The 20299-nt window shown below is 39.5% G+C and overlaps 2 protein-coding genes across 2 annotated transcripts; one reads left to right on the plus strand and one right to left on the minus strand.

Moving 5' to 3' along the window:
* The first annotated feature begins 1434 nt into the window (after positions 1-1434).
* Positions 1435-5090, plus strand: LOC148331823 (homeobox protein Nkx-2.3-like). The gene is made up of 2 exons (XM_088303364.1): positions 1435-1869; positions 4330-5090. Exons 1-2 carry the CDS (start codon positions 1509-1511, stop codon positions 4926-4928), a joined length of 960 nt encoding a protein of 319 aa, XP_088159490.1. The 5' UTR covers positions 1435-1508; the 3' UTR covers positions 4929-5090.
* A 10912-nt stretch (positions 5091-16002) lies between these two features.
* Positions 16003-17406, minus strand: LOC148331824 (E3 ubiquitin-protein ligase TRIM35-like). The gene has a single exon (XM_088302285.1). It carries the CDS (start codon positions 17395-17397, stop codon positions 16003-16005), a length of 1395 nt encoding a protein of 464 aa, XP_088158411.1. The 5' UTR covers positions 17398-17406.
* Positions 17407-20299: the final 2893 nt, after the last annotated feature.

Below are 20299 nucleotides of genomic sequence, written 5' to 3' on the forward strand. Positions count from 1 at the left end.
CATTAAGCAAAGGTGTGATTCTGTGGAATTATTTTGAAACTGACCTGAAAAGGTGTCAATCATTTGTTGTGTTGAAAAACATGTTCAAAAGTAAAGTACAAAAAAACGTATAAAACAAATAAGTAAATTGCCTAATCCTGAAATGTCTGTTATGTATAACACAGAGTGTCATGTAAATATTATTATATATTATTAGATTTTACATGGATGACCTGTTGTATTCATTTAAATTAGTTTAGTAGTTTTGTTATTGAATTGTATTGTTTGAAGCTAAATAAACTGCACTCAAGGTGAAACATTATTTTGTTCCAGAAAGTTTAACTCCAGGCGGCACGGTGGACAACTGGTTAGCACGTCCGCCTCATAATGCAGAGGTTGTGGGTTTGAATCCGGGATCCAGCGTAGACGTTGCATGTTCTCCGCGTGCCTGCGTGGGTTTCCTCCAGTTACTCTGGTTTCCTCCCACATTCCAAAAACATGCATGGTAGTTGATTGAAAACTTAAATTGACCCTTTTTTTTTTTTTTTTCAAATTAACCAATATCTTGGTTAAAATGACAAATTTGTATCAGTTGGTCCTATCACCAATATACTGTAGACTGGTTGAAAACACTATCAGTCTTGATTACTTGTTTTTACCAAAGGGTTGGTCGGACCACATAAGACCACATGTATTGTATGAGTACCAAAAAGAATATTGGGGTAAATTTAACCAATCCATTTATATGGCCCAAGAAAAATAACAAAGACAAGGAAAAACACATCGGGAACTAGAAAAAATTCAATAAAACTGCAACAAAATGAATAACCAACAGTAAGTAGGACAATAAGTCCAGCAAAAACAAGAACAATACCACAACACCAAAAACAAAATTAAAAACAAGTAAAATGAGAACAACTACAAAAAAAGAACAAGAAATAGAACAAGAATGTATAAAGAACGAGAACCACAAAGGGACCAAGTCGTACAAGAACTACATCAAATAAGAACCAGAAAAATAAATAAGAACAACAACCAGAACAAAAACATAAAGAAACCAAAGCAAAACAGAAGAAACGTAAAACAGTGTGACAAAACAATCAACAACAAAAGCGAAAAGAAAGGAGAAAATGCAGAACAACAAACAACATCAAAAAGAGAAAGAAGAGGAATCCAAAAAAAAGAATGAAAGTGTGGGAGTAAATATTTACAATCACTAAGGAGGACTAACAAGTTGCTTCCTGTACTCACTCACACACACACACACACCCCACACACGCACACACGCACACACACACCCACACACCCGCCTTCTTTCTGCCCTTCCAAAAAGCTTCCAGTGGACTTTTGTGATTGGTCCCTCGCATTTTCACCTCCCCCTCTTTCTCTCCTCCCTCCCTCCTTCCCAGTTTGGGAGCCTGAGGTGTCCCTCACACCTCATCAGGAGCGCGGACCCTTCAGGCGGACTCCCTCAAACCCTTGCCCATCATGGGGTCTTGAGAGTGGTTTGGGGATTCGGGGGGGTTGTTATGATGATGATGACGATGATGATGATGCTCCAGACCTCCACGCCTTTCTCCGTCAAAGACATCCTCAAAGCAGGCCTGGAGTACCCTCCCGTCCACATGGTCCACTACCACAGCCCCCCACCACCGTCCTGCATGCTGGCCCGAGACAGCTCCACGGCTCCTTCGGCCCCGACACCGCCACTGCTCTTCTCGGACCCCGACCGCACAGTGTTTCTCGGAGCCCTGGAGGATGACGGGGACGAGGAGGAAAACGGCGCGGTGGATAACGGATTCACGCCGGATGGGTATCCCGTGACGCACCGGGTGGGACTGCAGGGGCCCAAAGGGGAGGCCCCTAATGGCATAGACAAGCAGGAGAGCAGTGAGTCTACTTCTTCTTGCCGTGCTTGACACATGGGCAGCATTTGACATGTGGGCCAACACGTCATTCGTACGTGGAAAAAAAAAAGTTAAGCCTATGGGTAATAAACTCTTAGTGATTGTAGTCTTACTACAAAAAGCAACAACTAAGGATTTAAGAGCTGCATGTCACATGAGGGCCATCACATTTGGACATGAGAAAAAGTTCAACCTATGAGCAATTATTACAGATAACAATCCCCAAAAAAGTGAGAAAAGAGCTTTCAAGAGCCGCGAGGGTCAGCATATTTGCATATGAGAAAAAGTTGAACAGAAAAGTCATATAAGTGCAATTCTTAACTGGCACCAACCCCAAAACATCTGAGCCACGTTCGACACATGGGCCAGCACATTTGCACATGAGAAAAAGTTCAACGGAAAGGTCATATATGGTCAAGACTTTCTAATAGTTAAATATAACTCCCCCCCAAAAAAACTACACATTTAAGCGCTGCGTTTGACACAAGGCCAAATTTGACATATGGGCCAGGACAGACATGAAAAAAGTCAAACCTATTGGTAATGTATGTCCAATTCCTACTTGCATATATTGATCTTAAAACAAAATGGAGGGTTCAAGAGCCACATTTGACATATAAACCAGTAAATTATTATATTGAAAAAAGGTTAACTCTATTAGTCATGTAATATATGGAAAATCCATACTTATAAATCTTATTTAATAATACCCCGAAATAACAACCAGAGCTGACATTTAACACAAGTGCAAGTAAATTTGTCCATGAAAAAGGTTTGTGTATGGGCAATATTTACAATATGTAATTCTAACTTATATATCTTAATTTATGGTATCAAAAACATTTGAGGGCTCAAGGTCACCATTTGACTCATGGGCCAAGCTGAATGTCTATGTGGCAATTGTAGAATTATTTCATCCCATTACGCCCAACTGAGAGTTCAAGGGCTGCATTTAAAACATGGGCCAGGTCATGCATCGATACAAACAGAAAAAGTTAAATATAAGCACTGATGAAAGATGCATAAATCTTTATTTCAATAATCAATAAATATTCAATTCAAATATTTAATTTATGAGTTTAAGGGACACAGTTGACACACGGGCCATCATTTGAACATTTTAAGTAACACCTATGTAATTATTTTTTAAAGATTAACTAATTAATTAAAAGAAATAGTGATCAATTGACGCATGGGCGATATATGACATTAAAAATTAAGGTAATCACTTGTGGGGTTCATGTTGGTGCATTTGACACACACAAATTAAAAGAAAGGTTAAATGTATACGTAGTACAAGTAAAATATAGTTTTAATTGGAACGAAAATAACATAAAAGTCAAAGAGAATAACAGCAAAGACATAATACAATAAATAAGTATGAGAAGTGTGACTTTGTATTCAATGTCAATTAAAAAAAATAACGTGTTGACCTGAATCCAAACAAGTCAATACATTTATAATCAGTTGTCAAAGCCGATGGGTGTTTTTTTTAGTTCTATTCAGAAAGAAGAAAAAGAAACGTTGCCATATACTTACTGTGTGTATTTCAAATTATGTATAGCTCATGCGCTTGAATTCAGTCAAGTGCGATTGTTAAGTCCAATAAGATATCTGTTAAACGAAGAAAAGAAAGGAAAACACGCAAAAAGTCAACAATCAAGTTAGACTGTGCAGTTTGAAATGAAAATAAACCATCTGATTGTGAACAACTACAACAAGACCAAAAAAAAATCAAAAAGCAGTTAAACACAATAGGAATCTACATTTAAGAAGGGAAATTCAGTGTTGTTTAATTTAAAAAATACGAAAATACAGAATATAACCATCCTTACAACAGAAATTATTTGCTTTAGTTGACAAAAATTTCTGAGAGTTTTGTACTATCGACAGTAACGAATAAATATATTGCAGCAAAAACTCGTGCACAAGTTATTTAATTTAAAATTTAACACAAAGTAATATACAGTAATGTGGCAGTCAGAATATTATTACAATATTTAAATTACACGAGTCTTTTCACTAATATTGTCAAGAATAACGAATTCATAAAAAAAGTTCGATTTTGTGAGGATATATTTTTAAATATTTTAACACATAATTGAGTGTTATTATTGTACTGTATTTTTAGGATACATTTGTTTAGAATGTTAAGAGTCGTGTTATTTTAATGTAAAAAAAAAACTATGTATGTTTAATTGTACTGCTGTACACATTCATGTATTGCTAAATTTGCTTTGTGTTTTCAAATACATTCTATACGTTTTTATGATCTTTTTACAAATTTTTATACCGTTGTATTTCATTCGAAACATTTTCGTGCTTTCGTTTTATTCCACGATAGTTTATGTTTGTATTTTATTGGACGTACGTATTTTCTCTACTTTTTTTTCACATAAGTTTGCGTAGAATTGTTTAACTCCCAATTGTCTATTTGTCTAAGGCAAGCACGCAGAGGCTCGGTCGGCCCAGGACGAGGCCTCCGCGGAGGGCGCCCGGCCGAAGCCAGGCGGCCGCCGCCGGCCCCGGGTGCTCTTCTCGCAGGCTCAGGTGCTGGAGCTGGAACGTCGCTTCAAGCAACAGCGCTACCTGTCGGCACCCGAGCGGGAGCACCTGGCGTCGGCCCTAAAGCTCACCTCTAACCAGGTCAAGATCTGGTTCCAGAACCGCCGCTACAAGTGCAAACGTCAGCGGCAGGACAGGACCCTGGAGGCGGTCGGCCAACACCACCAAGCCCCACTGCCGCCGAGGCGTGTGGCCGTGCCGGTGCTCGTCCGAGACGGGAAGCCGTGCCTTGGCGGTGGCGGATCGACTCCCAGCTACCCGGGCGCCGCCGCGACATACGGTTACGCGGGTGGCTACCCGGCCTACGCGTACGGCGGCCCCGCGTACCACCAAAGCAACTCGAGCTGCGCGTACGGCGGCCTACCCGGGCCGGGGTCCGCGTCGGCCGGCTGCCCCAACGCCTTTGTCAACTTGGGCGGCCTACAGGGACCTTCGGCGCCGGCCCACAACCACCAGGGAAGCATCCGGGCTTGGTAGGAGGAAAAATGATAAGAAGAAAAATAAAGAAAACAAAACAATTGCGATGTGAATTAGTTAATTATCGGGATTGGTTACGTCACGCTTTTGGAAAAGAGAAGAGAGGACTCATGGTGGATGCAAGTTTTGTAACACTCTTTTTTTGTTGCTATAGTTGGAGAGGCTGCGGTGTTTATTCTAATAAATGAGAAAAAACAGACAAAATGTCTTTGGGTCAATTTTTAGAGATTTTATTTTTCCAAGTCAAACAAATTTTTTTGTTGTTGTTGCAAGTTATTTTTCCCTTTTGGATTTTCGTATTGTTTTTCTGTTTTTCATTGGGAGGGTTTGCTTTTCAATTATTTTTTCCTCTCTTCTATTTTTGTGTATTCTTATTCTTGTTTTGCCTAAGTGTTTAGAACAGGGGTGTCAAACTCATTTTTGTGGACGGGCCACATCGTAGTTGTGGTTTCCCTCAGAGGGCCGGTATGACTGTGAACCCATATAAATTGATTGGAAAGCCAGTTTTGAAATCAGAAGCTAGTAAGTAATTGTTCAACAATTTTTCAATTTATTTTAAAAGGGGAGGATTGGTAACAAATAAATGGCAATATCTCATATCTCAGTGTTGTTAAAAGTGAAGAAAATATGCTAGAAACAGGAAGTCGATGCAGATGATTTGCCCTTTGCGGGCCACATAAAATGAGGTTGCGGGCCAGATCTGGCCCCCGGGCCTTGAGTTTGACACATGTGGTTTAGAACACAGTTTTGTATTTTTTTGTATTTATTTATTAAATATAAAAGTTAATTTCTTTTTATTTGGTAGATTAGATTTCTTTGTAGATGTACTGTTTCCATTTTGTTGTTTTACGATTTTAGCAGATTTTTTTTTAGTGACACTAATGTCTTCATTTTTAGCAAATTGGTTGTTTCCTTTGTTACTAAATTAGTTTCTCAGCAGAGTTGTGGGGTTTTTTTGTTGGCAAAGTTTCTCTTTCCGCTCCTCGTAAAACTCATTTAATTTCGGATCCAGTTATTTTTAATAAATTATTTGGCTTTTTCGTGAAATTTATAATTTTTAGTACATTTGTTGCTTTTCTTCATTAGTGTATTAGTAGTTTGCAGCTTTGTTTTTTCTTCATTCTTTTCTTTTTATTCTAAAACTAAAAAAAAACACTCCAGCATTTGGCTCTCGCAAGCCTTTGTCTCCTACCAGTCTAAGTAAAAAAGATTTTTTTTTTAAAATACAAGAGGGGGTTGGCAGTTCAATTTTGGGCTGCTTTATTGAGAAAGTTGAGCCATTAAAAGCACCCCACAGCTACAGTGAGGAGGGGGCCAGAAGGGGTGCCGTGGGCACATGCCCCTCAGCCCAGGACAAAGACGTGCGTGCACATTTACGCCCCTGTAATGTTCCCACCATGGAAGTGCACGGTGTGTTTTTTGCCTTTTTGTTCCCGCCATAGTGGAGGTCCTGGAGGGTTGAGGTAGGGTGGGGGTTTGCAGTCCAGTGGGGGTCTCGCTTGTGAAGAAGGGGGCATTATTGCTACAAGTTGCACCATTTATCCCAGTAGACAGCGAGAGAGCGGGTGCAAGTGGATTACAAGGGTCGGATCATTATGTGGCTTTTGTGGTAGGGGCGAGGTGGAGGGGTTTGGGGGGGCGGGGGGGTTGTTCACACAGGTAGCACTTCAATCTATTTAGTTCATTACAAAGGAGAATAAAAGCAGCTTTAATTGGACAAGTGTCAGTTGTTTGTATTTTCTTAATTGCATCATGCAGGCATGCATTTTCATACTGTTTATTCTTTAGCACAGGAGAATATTGCCGCCACGCCATGGAAAAAAAAAACTAAATATATAAAATAAAATGTTCAAGGTTTGACTTCGGTTCAGGTCCTTGACAGAGTTTTTTTTCACCCATCCCATGCAGCCATTATCCACCGCTTATTTGCCCAGACTTCCCTCTCCCCAGCTATATCATCCAGCTCTGCCTGGGGGATCCTGAGACGTTCCCAGGCCAGCCGGCAGACAATCTCTCCAGCATGTCCTGGGTCGTCCTTGGGGCCTCTTGCAGGTGGGACATGGCAGGAACACCTCACCAGGGAGGCGTCCAGGAGGCATCCTAATCAGATGCCCGAGCCACCTCATCTGGCTTCTCACAACATGGAGGGACAGCGGCTTACTTGTGGGCCCCTCCCGAATAATCGAGCTTCTAACCCCTACCCACGTGCACAATGAACTCCCAATACAAAAGAAGACTCATGTTCCACCTTAATGGCGGAGTAAATGGGTTTATTATTATACGGGGACTTAAGGCGTCCCTAATATTTTCAATAAGTCATGAACACAGTTATTATTAAATAGTTACATTATAGCATTATAGTAACTGTGGCTTCATAAGTCAAATAAAAGTGAAATTGTGTTGTTTTTTTTCTCTCCAATCAAACCATAACTTAAGGTTGTATGTTAAATAGTGACATACAGGCCAATTCTTTGATCAACTTGGGCACTGCTTGAAAATATCAAGAAAAATGCTTTGAATAAAAGATTTACAGATTGATCATTTAATCGTGTCCATTTGATGAATTTGGGCAGCTGTATATTTGTGGTTCGTACTGAAGTTTATACTTTACCAAATCTTCTCATGAGCCAGGTTAAACCCAGTTGCGGGCCTGATCTGGCCCTCAGGCCGCATGTTTGACACCCCTGGTCTAAATGAATGCATTTTTTTAATATAATGTTTTTCCTCATTTCAATATGTACAAATAATTGAATTATTATAAATCCCCTACACTCAAAACACCAAAATACACATTAATATTAATAATAATAATAATGATAATTATTGCAAAATAATTAGGGGTGGTAGAGGAACGGCAAAATTAAAGCATTAAATTAATCAAAAAATTTTTAACTCAGTTAAATATTTTAACTCAGTGAACTCAGTTTGATTTACTTCAAAAATAATTTGCGTACTTTGCGAATATTGTGCCATATTAGCTGTACATCTTTAGCACGTCTCAGAACAAAACGTGTTCAAGTGACAACGATTAATTAGTTAAAAAAAATGAATCACTTGGCAGCACTATATATATATATATATATATATATATATACCTATATGTATATATATATATATATATATATATATATATATATATTTATACATATATATACATATATACATATAGGTGTCATAAATGATGGTAATAAATGTCATAATTAAGTAATAAGTGTCATAAATGATGGTAATATGAGCGGGCATTCTTTTTAAGTCAGACTAAGTAGGACATCACTGAAGGCCCATGTGTGAAGTGCGTATTATATATTAGGCCTGCACGATATGCGGTTTTAACATCGCGATTGCGATGTGCGCATGCGCAATGCTCACATCGTAGGAAGTGCGATGTTTCTATCTTTTTTTTTTTAGAACACGGAAACTATTGGTTTGTTTCATAAAAGCAGCTCTTCATTGTAGAGACCTCACAGACCGTCTTGCTCACCCCCACGCTAATTAGTCAACCCCCGGGAGGAGAAACGCAAACGTTCCACTGCTTCTCGGGGGGCATAGGCGGAAGTGACGCGAGAGCTGACTCCCCAACGAGGCGGCATGCAGTTATTTTGTTTTATTTATTTGTTTTTTTGTATTTTGGGAATCAAAATATGCAAATAGAACAGCCAGGGAAAAAACAAACACAGAGGCAAAGAAATATATTTGAAAAATACGTGTTTAGTGTGACGTCATTAGCAAGCGCGCAGCCTCCGAAGGACCCCGTCCACATCTAGCAACCCGTCCCAATCTAGTACCGACAACGGCGGCAGAAGGGGCGAAATATGGAGTTATTTCGGCCATAAAAAGGAATATACAACACACAAAAAGCCTTCTGCCGACAGTGCCTCGCCGTTGTTGCTGCAACACGAGGTAATACAACAAACCTGTCCGACCATTTGAATGCTATTACGAGCCCCTTTACAACCAGTTCAGACTCATTAGTGGGACCCGTTGTAAAACCATCTACTCAAAAAACAATGACAGACGCCTTTATTGTAACACCTTATGATAAGAAGTCCAAACAACATCGACAAATCACGAATACAATAACTTTTCACGGGGCGAAAGTGAACGTGAAACTCAACGCCGTCACGAAAGAGGTTTAAAAAAAATGATCCGCACACTCGACAAAAGGTATAAAATGCCGTGGCGCACGTATTTCTATCAAGTGGCCATCGCAGAGCTGTATTATAAACAAAGCAAAGTCTTCCCAAACAGAGCTATTTGAGTCATCTGGTGAAATTTTTTCTAGTTTTAATATTGCAATGTACATCGCAGCCTCCCCAAAAACCGCAATGTAATTTTTTTCCAATATCTTGCAGCACTAGTATATCTATCTATCTATCTATCTATCTATATTTATATATATATATATATATATATATATATATATATACATCCATCATCTGTACCGCTTCTCCTCACTAGGGTCGCGAGGGGTGCTGGAGCCTACCCCAGCTATCTTCGGCAGTTGGCGGGGATCACCCTGAACTGGTTGCCAGCCAATTGCAGGGCACACAGAGACGAACGACTATCCGAGCTCACACTCATACCTGGGGGCAATTTTAAAGTGTTCAATCGACCTGCCATGCATGTTTTTGGAATGTGGGAGGAAACCGGAGTACCCGGAGGAAACCCACACAGGCACGCATATATATTTATATATATATATACATTTATATATTTATTTATATACATATATATACATATACACATACACATACATATATATATATATATAACTGAAACTAGTAACAACTTGAAAAACACCGACTTTGAATGAGGAATATGGCCACGCCCCCCTCCGCTATCTCCATGTTTTGTGGGAGTCACAAACGGGACTGTTTAGAACGTCCAAAAACGGTGATCAATTTGCACCAATATTCCTGTAGACATCCCTACCTATGACCATATTAAAAGGATTCAACTCTCTGTGGCTGATTTCTATGAGAATGAGGAAATGTGGAAGTGAGCAGAGGTACGCCGCTTCTTTGCTGATCACAGTGAGGACGCACGGCATAAATGCACTAGTTGGGATATTCACAGAGCCTGAAGTGGGAATGAGTAGACTTGCACGTTTATTTGGATGGAGATGAGGAGTGCCCCAAGTTTTTTGACTGTCTGCGACGCAACTACAACACGCCGTTTTATTCTTTAGAACGGCTCCGGTCTACGCGTGTCCCACTCAATGTTACATTCCAATGCGGCCACACTCGACTGTGGAGTCTGCCTCCTTGCTACAACTTTTTGATCGCTGAATATTGACGCTCTCAAAGCGGGCCCAACTAAAAGCACATGCCGCTCCGCGATGTGCTCCGTTCAAGAAGACAGTCCTGGTTTTTGACGTGGTCTTTATCTGAAACTGACGCCCACTCACGCTCACTGAAGCTGGCGGCTGCAAGCGGTGTCGGAAATTGGATGCAACTGCTTGGGAGGCAACGGCGCGACATGAAGACGCAAGCTGGATAGTAGGGCGCTAATTTTGTTGTGCTAACGCCTTAAGTTTTAACGGCCATAAGTTCAATGTTGATATTAGCCGTGCTGTTCTCCTACTGTTAGCTTTGGGGGATAAAGATCCATGCATGCCTGCTGGCCGCTGTCAGCCACCGCATGCCTCCTGAGAGTTGACACGAAAGACTGAAATCCGATTGGACATAACCAAAACAATTCATAGATGGTATAGGAGCAATGCAAACCAAGAGAAATGCTACAATATGAAGAGAATAGACTTCCGGGAATAATTGAATATAATTTCATTGAACAAATTAGAATTAAGGTTGTAAATGTACATCAGTGCTGGGAGTTCTGCTCATCGTCGGCCAACTGGGCTCTCACGTCAGACTCCCTGACAGTGGGTAATAGATTTCAGTGCACTCGGGAATCTTGGGAAAAGCTTCTTCATGTCGTCCGTGGTGGGTGAGCGTCCGGGCCAGCGGCCAACAGACACTCTTGGCCCGTCCATCAACCTTCTGTAAATATTTGGAGGCGAGCAGACATTTAATCGCGTAAGTGGGGCAAAAAGCATCACGTTTTCTGGGAAACAAATCCGACTTCGGCTCGGAGCCCACATTCATTCTAAAGTGACAGCGCACAGCAAAACAGACGTTAAATTTCACGTGAGGTTCCTCTGGAAGACATTTCAAGTTGTTTATCAGATTCAGCTGCAGAGCGCAGAAAAAAAAAAAAACAGTGGCTGATGGTAAATAAAACTCGAAAAAAGTGATACAAGACGCTAAAAAAACAACAACAAAAAAAAACAGCAAAGAAACATGTCATAAAGTACCATAAAAATCAACCCAACCAAATTTTGGCTGGTTCGGATGAGCTTGGCTAGAAGAAAAACTATGACAATATGTTTTTTGTTCAGGTTTACCACCCCAAAAAATACATAAGGGAATTTTTTGTGTGTTTGCAGACTTAAGTGTCCGTCCATTATCTGCGTCGCTTCTCCTCACGAGGGTGCTGGAGCCAATACCAGCCGTCTTCCCGACAGTAGGCGGGGTATCCTGTGGACTGGTTGCAAACTATAAAACTGATTTTGCGTTTTCAGGGTTTCATGGAAAAAAAAAAATACATGATTTTTGGGGTAGCGGACTGATGCAAAAAATTACAACACATTTCTTAGTTAGCAGGGTTACACAAAACACTACACTACAATGTGTGTTAAAGTGTTAGTATGGTTACATAAAACACTACATAAATGAATTTTGTGTTAGTGGGGTTACATGTAAAACTCACAAAGTGAGTTTTGTGTTCGCAGGCGTATGTGTAAAACTACTACCTATTTTTGTGTTAGTTAGGTTTTGTGACAAGTTGTTTTGGCATAAACATGGTAAAGTGAAAAATTAAAACTGACTTTTATAAAAGCAAGATGAAGTGACATAAAAACTAACGCAATCTGTTGAGTAATGATACACAAGCACCATTTTACATTGGCAGGATTATATGAAAAACTACAAAGGTTATTTTTGCAGTTTGTTACTCAAAAACTGCACAACTGAGTTTTAGATTTGGCTGGGTCACGTAGCAATTACGCAAACAGGACACCAACTTTTGTGTCTTTGTTAGTAAGAAAAAACATTTGTCACATCATTACACTGAAAACAACCCAACTGACATTGTTTAAAATAAAAAAAAATCCAACCTAAACAATCATTTTTTTTTTTTGCTGCTATTTTTCAACATGGTGTACCGAAATGTTTTCAGTCATTGACTGTACTTGTTTGCAGCAAACGCATTCAGAGAAAGATAAGAAAGGGGGAAAAAAAGAAAGATGATCTGACATGTTGGATGGGGAGGTCACGCAACGCCTGTCAAGGTCAAAGTCAGGCGTGTGCCAGACAACTGAGAGCGCGCGGGCACACCCACACACACACACACGCTCACAACGCCGTGCACTTTCTGACAAATGGTTTCTGCTGTTGCTATGGGGGAACACTTGTTAATGTTTCCATCCACACCCGCAGCCCCCACTTTGTGAGTAATGATTCATGCGAACGCTAACATTCATCATCGTTCTTCCAGTGACTGCCATGTGGAGCATCCTTTTTTTCTTCATTTTTAACTGCCCTGAACTATGGCTGAGTGATTCATCGAGAAATTTGGGTCTATTTTGCAAGACTAATTTTTCTAGAATGACAAGTCAGCTAAAATCCAATCAAATGTTCTAGAGTTAGTTTTTGAAATATTTGTTCTATATATTTCAACTCCAGTCAATATAAAAAGTGCACCTCATCATGCAGCCGAAAATATTAGATACATGCGTCTTCTTTCATTTACTTGGAAATTACATCTCTTTGGCACATACTGCCACCTACAGTACAGGAACGTGAAATGGGATTTGAAAGGCAACATTCGAGTCATCCTGCGTTTTATCATATTATTATGCTTCTTGAAGTTATGGTGACATTGCAGTGCATTATGGGACATTTGTTTACGCCACTGGTTGAAGGAATTATCCAGCCGTGATGGCCCATTTTTCACGAACAAGCTCAGTATATATATCTTTTGACCAGGAAACTGAAATTAGTCATCATTTTCTTTTTTATCCATTAATTTTGCAGAAATTAGTAAATACGTGACTGTCGCATCATACTATAAAGTGGGTCCAACAGATGGCACAAAGTCATACGCATTCCAGCAAGTTACTCCTTTATTTACGTTTTTTTCCCCTACTACTTTTTCCGGCCTTCATATTAAAAGCACAACAGCAAATCATTACACAACATATCCATTTTTTTTCTTTGAAAGACAAAAAAATAATAATACACTGCTACTATCCTCCTGACTACCAGTAGTTCAAATTTGTCCTCCGTAGAGGACATTTTTAAATCTAAATATCTCCCACTCAATGCATCCAATCACATAAACTATTTTTGTTCTATATAGAGGACATGCATAGCTTTCCAATGATACCGAATTTGTAGGGGTTGGACTTTGTTACCTTGACATCACCGTAGAAGAAAACGGCTTCCCTCAGTGCAAGCATTTTTTTTATGGAAGAGGAAATAGAAGTGTTTAGTACTTTTTATCAAAGACATTTTGCCTTGAAATGCTGTTGGCATTTTCTTATGAAGATGTTAAAGTATTGTTTGAGTTATTTTAAGTGTATTTGAGCCTAGTATTCAAGTGTTTAAAAAATGTCGTTTGTCGTGGACCTTTGATTTTATTTTGCACATTTGCTCTTTTTTTCCCAAATGACAAGAAAGGGTCATTCTCAGAAGTAGAATGAATTTTACTGCAGATTCTTTGGGAATTCTTTTTAAATGGGCTCGTGGGGGGCTATTTCTATCAAACAAATAATTGCCCCCGAGAGACTTAGAAGGCTCGTTGTTCCGTGACACGTGAAACAAAATCAAATCCACTGAAAGTAAAGTTTAAAGCGTTTAATTCCTTCAAAATAAAAATAAACGATACTAAACTGTGGCATATGAGCATAAAACAATGACGACGACAAGGGTCAACAGAAAATGTGCCTTTGAGCCAGCTAACCCTCTCTCAATCTGTCCACCTGTGTCGGTTCCTCCCCCGAGCTATGTTAGTGAGATCCCGCCAAACCACACCCACACATATATATATGTTATCGTGCTAACAGTGAATATATATATAAATATATATATATATATATATATATATATTCACTGTTAGCACGATAACCTCACAATGTAGAAGTTGTGGGCTTGATTCCGGCTCCGACCTTCCTGCGTGGGTTTCCTGCGGGTCCTACGGTTTTCTACCACATACCAAAAACATCTGCGGTGGGTTGATTGCCCTTATGTATGAGTGTGAGCGCGGTTGGTTGTTTGTTTACATGTGCCCTGCGATTGGCTGGCAACCAGTTCAGGGTGTACCCCGCCTACTACCCGAAGATAGCTGGGATAACTCCAGCAACCCATCGCGACCCTCGTGAAGACAAGTGGTACACATGATGGATGGATGGAAATATTGGAAAGAAATGTGGTCATATTAGACATCACAAATGACGAAACATTTAAATCATAAAATAAACACTGAAATAAGCAGAAAATTTGTCCAAAATTGTTGAAATATTTGAAGAAATATGAAAACAGTGACATAATTAAATGTAATTGAATATCTCAAAATAATGTGTGAAATAAAAATATTCAATAATTGAAATATTTAAATTATGTATTAATTATACAAACTATAAATGTTCAAATTAATAAATACTGAAATAACTGAATATGTGTAAAATTTACAAATATAATGAAAATAAAATAATTGTACGATCCTTATATTAATTATTTCAAATTTAGTCACCAAGAAAATGAGTAGTATTTGGGAATAAACCTTAATAAGCTAAACTTACTCCAATGCATGTTTGAAGGAAATGGTCAAACAAAGACTCAATAACTGATCCAAGTTTAGTGCCAATATTTAGTTTCTTAAATTCTCTGGAGTTCAGGAAAATACTACAAGCCAGAAAAATTGTCAAAAAATTGCTTTCTACAAGGCCGTCCTCACCTATATATCCTTCTCGTAGACCGGTTTCTCTGCTAAAGGTAATGTAGGTTTTCCCATCGCACGGGTGCAAGTGCAAGGGCAGGTCATCCCACAGTTGATTCCCGTCTGGTTCAAAGGTCACCTCAAGGCTGGTTTCCAACTTTAATCTTAGGAATGTAATATGTCAGAAACAAAATAACCAGTCAGCACAATCACATGTCCATACTTCTACTTTCATTTGATCAATGCTTTTCGTTCATCTGTAGCAAATATCAACCTGCTAATATTAATGATTGACATTCTGTCACGTCAATGCCAAAGCTAATTCTATTAACATAATACAATATTTCCAAAAAACAAAATATTGAAATGAATGAATTTTTAAAATAAGCAAGAGATCTTTAAATAGTTAACAAAGATTGAAAAATGTGCACAAATATTTAATTAGTTGAATAAATATTGAAATAAACAGTGAAATATCCAACAAATACTGAAATATGTAAGTACAGTTTCATATCATTGGACATGGAATTTTATAATTTATCATTTTTATACTGAAATATTTTAATAAATATTTAGATAATTGAATAAATACGTTTGTGAATGCATAAATCTCGTACACTGAGTACAATGACAATAAAGGGCATTCTGATTCTAAACTGACATTTTGAAATAGTGAAGCGCTAATATAAATATTTATGTAATTATACACATTAAATTCAATGAATACATTTTGAAATAAACAGTGACATTTAATGTAAACTGAAATAATTACATTAATGTTAAAATAAATAAACATTGAAATAGAAATGCTTTATTGTTGAATTAAATAAAATAGCTGAAATAGTTGAATAAACAGCAAAGTAAATATTTTGTGACACATTTCATGATTTATTCACATTTGGCAAAGCACGACGAGACATTTTCATTCCGATTGAGTTCTTTCTTACACATTCTTCATCAATCATCTTGATTCAAAACAGTGTTTGTTTGTTAGTTTTTTTTTACTTGATTGAACAGCACAATCCACGACAAACATCTCTTTGGGAGAAAAAATATCTCGTGCTCCCAAAAAAAAAAATCAGATCTCAAACGTGCGAAGCAAAACATGTTGAGTCGTAACACGAGGAGGAAGTGGAATTATTCGTAGAGGAATTTTATCACTTGTGCAAAAGTAAGGAAACATTTTCATGTTGTCAGACACACATCGCCAAGTGGAAGGTTTTGTTTTGCATAATTGAGTGTTCGTAAGAGATTCAGAGAAGGAAATTGATCTTTCGTCAGAGTCTACTTTAACCCGGATCTTGTTCAGTTTCACTGGCGGATTCCAGGATCCAAATGGGTCACCAAATTGTCTGTAGGCACCACGACGAAATGCAATACTGAATTCTTTTATGTCACGTGGCAAACAAGGGTCGCCCCACATGGCCCCCAAAGCCCAGTAAGTGTTATCTCCCACCTCTACATCCCATGTGTGTGTTCCCAAAGCCAAAGGAGAACCCAGCGTATCGTGCCACTGGTTCCTCTCTGGATTGTTTGGACGCTGCTGTCCTTCTTGACAACTCACACTGGTCAGATCTTCAGACAGACTGAGGTCTGGACTGGTCGTGTTTGGGTCCAGAATGACGGGACTGTAGGAGACTATGTCCTTCATTCGTTCCCACACGTTGAACTTGAGGTTGCCCACATGTTTGGCTTCGTCCAGCAGACCTCCTGGGAGCAGCTCGGGCTTGTAGGACAGCTTCTGGATTTTGGTCACCGTCTGGAAGTTGTTCATGAAGGAAACGGGCTCATACGTCATTGGCTCCTCTGTGCTTTGGATGGCGACTGAGAGAGTGGAAATTTCTCTGCGGAGAGCCTCAATCTTCTCCTTCATCTCCCGAGTCTTCTTCTGCTCTTCTTCCTTCACAACAGACAATCTGGCCTCCTCCTCAACCTGCAGGAAGCGACGAAGCTCCTCAAAATCCTTCTTGATCTTGCTTTCAACCTGCTCGCTCTGGACCTCGATGTACGTCGCTTGTTGGTTGCAGTTTTCACTTATATCAATTAAATCTTTCAGTCTTTTCTTTGCGCTCTGCAGGCCTTCCTGGACTTTCTCTTTATTATCCTCAAACATTTCATCGAGGGGATCCAACTTGTGGTCAGCGGGAATTTTTGCATCTCTGCAGACGAGGCGCCCAAGCTGCTGGTGGTCCGAACAGAAGAATTTCAGTTTCTCCTGCAAGCTGCAACTCTTCTCCGCCTCCACGGAGGCTTGTGAAAAGGCCTCACACACATTCCTCAGGGCCAAGTTTGAAGTTACATCCATCGAACTAAACTCAGTCCTACAGACCGGACACGATCGATTTCCTTTCTCCTCGCACCACTGCTGCTCACATGCACGACAGAAGTTGTGACTACATGGCAGCGCGACAGGATCTTTAAAGACCTGCAAACAGGTTGGACATTGGAGACTGTCCTCAACTAGGCTGGCCATGTTCCTTGCAAAGACACCCACTCCGTGTACAAGCTTCCAACGTTCACTCGCCCGAGAGCCACTGTAAGTGTCTCAGTCACAAGTGAACAGATGAATCTATCGCCAAAAAGTCCAAAGTGCACTTTCTGAAGCTATGCTTTATTGCCACAATTTAATCGATGACACTTGGACTTATTTTGATCAAACTTTTATGTCTTTATTATTGTACAACTGCAATTAGCCAGGTGCCAAAGTGCAACATTAAACGAGATAATGGCCATATGAGGGAGTGTCAGGTCAACAAGACATTCAAGTGTGAATTCACACTTACTTTATCATCTTCATTGCAGTTCAGTGCGAGTACGTAATTCATGTCGAAGGTTCAAGCTGAAAAACGTTTTTTTTTGTTTGCTCCAAATGGTTTGATGCATGTTTAAGATGTTTAACGTGTGTTTACGAACAAATTTTCACGTGCTCAAAGTGCATTTCCTGCCTCCTCGACCAGTGTTATCTGAATCCAGATGATGACTTTCGGACAAAGCTTTATGGAGTTATTATAGTTGCACAGTATAACTATGATGAGACAGGTGACAAAGGTACAGCATTGAATGAGATAAAGGGAGTGTCAGGTCAAGAAGTTGCTCAAGCCAACAATGTATTCATACGTAGTGCTTCGTCCTGGAGATTTGTTCTATTCAGATGCTCTCATGGTGCATGGGGGACCTACTCAAATCGTTTACTTCCTGTTTGCCCAAACAGAGTCTAAATTGCTACATAATGCGAATAGAGTGTTAAAAAGGTGAGAAACTCAACATACGGGCCATTATTGTAACAAAACAATTTACAAATGCGTATTTCAATCCACAAATATGTAAAAAGAATCCGTATCTGTAACTACGGTCACAAATGTGTATGGAGAATCTACAAATGCGCCATTGAAGTCACAAATGTGTGACAAAAATCTGCAAATATGTACAGTGATTTGTATGCTCAAACCCATGGTTAGATGCAGTGGCGCAAAAAAGTATGTATGCGGCCTATGGGGCGCCCCGCGATAGGAGGAAAAATAATTTTGTAATGATCTGTAAACACTTGCGTTCTTACATGTGACTCTTACTACAGTCCTGCCATGGACGAGTCACAAATGCGTGTGGCGATTATCAAACGCGTATCTGGAGACGTGTATGTGGCTCCGTAGCTACACATTCAGACCATAAAGGGACGCTAGTATTCTACAGCTACGGCAGACAGATGTCCCGATGGAGGCTATATGGTGTGCAGTGTTTACAAATGTATTTGTTTAAAAACAAGTCTTTACTAAATACAATAAAGGGATGCATTGTTAATATTTCAAGTGGTGGGTGTAGGGAAGCGTCATCCGTTTTTTGTTTATAATTTGTTTTTTTGCTTCAGTGATTCTATTGTGTCATTTTGTTAGCGTATCGATATGTAATGTTCTTGTTACTACCCCTAGAGGGCAGTCGTGCCTAGGGTATTTAGTTATATGACAAGATGTTAAATGTGGAGGACTGAAGAAATAAAGACGTACTGACTAAGTGAATTCGATGTGTAATGTACAAACAATGCAGTTAGTTCCACTTTATTCTTGCATTCCAATTCAAAGAATGTTAAATAAATGATACTTGATACCATCCATGTTATTCTTGTATCTATGGATGGTACTGGGCTGGTAGAGTACTAGCGTCCCCTTGTGGTCTGCATGCGTAGCTGCGGAGCCACAGTCAAGCCTCTCATTTGCTCATCGCCACACGCATTTGTGACGCGTCCACGGCAGGACTGAAGCAAAAGTCACATTTAACAATGAGTTTGCGCATACAAATCAATGTCTACTTTGCAGATTTTTGTCACACATTTGTGATTTCAATTACGCATTTGTGGATTCTCTTTTAACATTTGTGATCTCAATCGCACAGTTGTAGATTTTCGGTTCACATTTGTGACTGTGGTTACAGAGACGGATTCTTTTTACACATTTGTGGATTGAAATACGCATTTGTAAATAGCTTTGCTACAATAAATGCCCCAAACGCTGGACATTTTTTCGCAATTTTCTGGACTTTAAAAGTACATTGAGGAATTTTCCCCCCTTGAAGACCGTGTCAGCATTTGTTTTTTTTGCAACTTATTGTTATTGTTGAAGGTACCTATTCTTTCAGTACAAGTTGTGTGTTATTAAAAAGGTGAAGTAAATCTACATTTTTGCCCATTTATAATTTGATGAAACATAAACTGGACCAATAGTAAACTTCTATCAGAAATCTGTTGACCTTCTTATTGGTTACATATCCACTATGCCGGTGACAGGGTTTGAAGTCATCATGCTGCATCCACGTTTAAACCAAAGCAAGGATCTTTGCTTTATGCGCTCGTGGGAAAGTAGTTTTAAAACACTTCTTTTCAGGCACAACCCTCAAGTTGTTAAAACGGAAGCATTGCATGTGAAACTGTTGTCTCCCAATACAACAGTGCCCTCTGTTGAACACATGGGGATACTACACCCATATTAAACGTACTTACTTTAAATCAGGGGTCTCAAACTCGCGGCCCGTGGGCCATTTGCGGCCCGCGGGATGATAGTTTGCGGCCCCCACCTTATTATGAAAGTTTAATGTTCGTGCGGCCCGCGAATTTGATATGATATTATAAAGCTTTAATTACAGTGTAATTAAAGCTTTATAACTACAGAAGTAGGCCTACTCATCCCAGAACTATGATTTATGCTTAGGATCTCTGCTATTTGACAAGATTTTGATTTGATTGACAGGAGACCCATGCGCGAACAGGATGTGCAGTCTGACGGAGCTTTGCATCAGCACTAGCACAGACGGGACTAATTATAAAATGTAGGATTACCTGGTCACAGTGGATAAAATTGAACCGCGGATTATTGTTGGGCACATCT

Source organism: Idiotropiscis lumnitzeri, chromosome 8 (assembly GCF_059441095.1).
Source record: "Idiotropiscis lumnitzeri isolate Australia: NSW breed Sydney's pygmy pipehorse chromosome 8, RoL_Ilum_1.0, whole genome shotgun sequence".
Taxonomy (NCBI): domain Eukaryota; kingdom Metazoa; phylum Chordata; class Actinopteri; order Syngnathiformes; family Syngnathidae; genus Idiotropiscis; species Idiotropiscis lumnitzeri.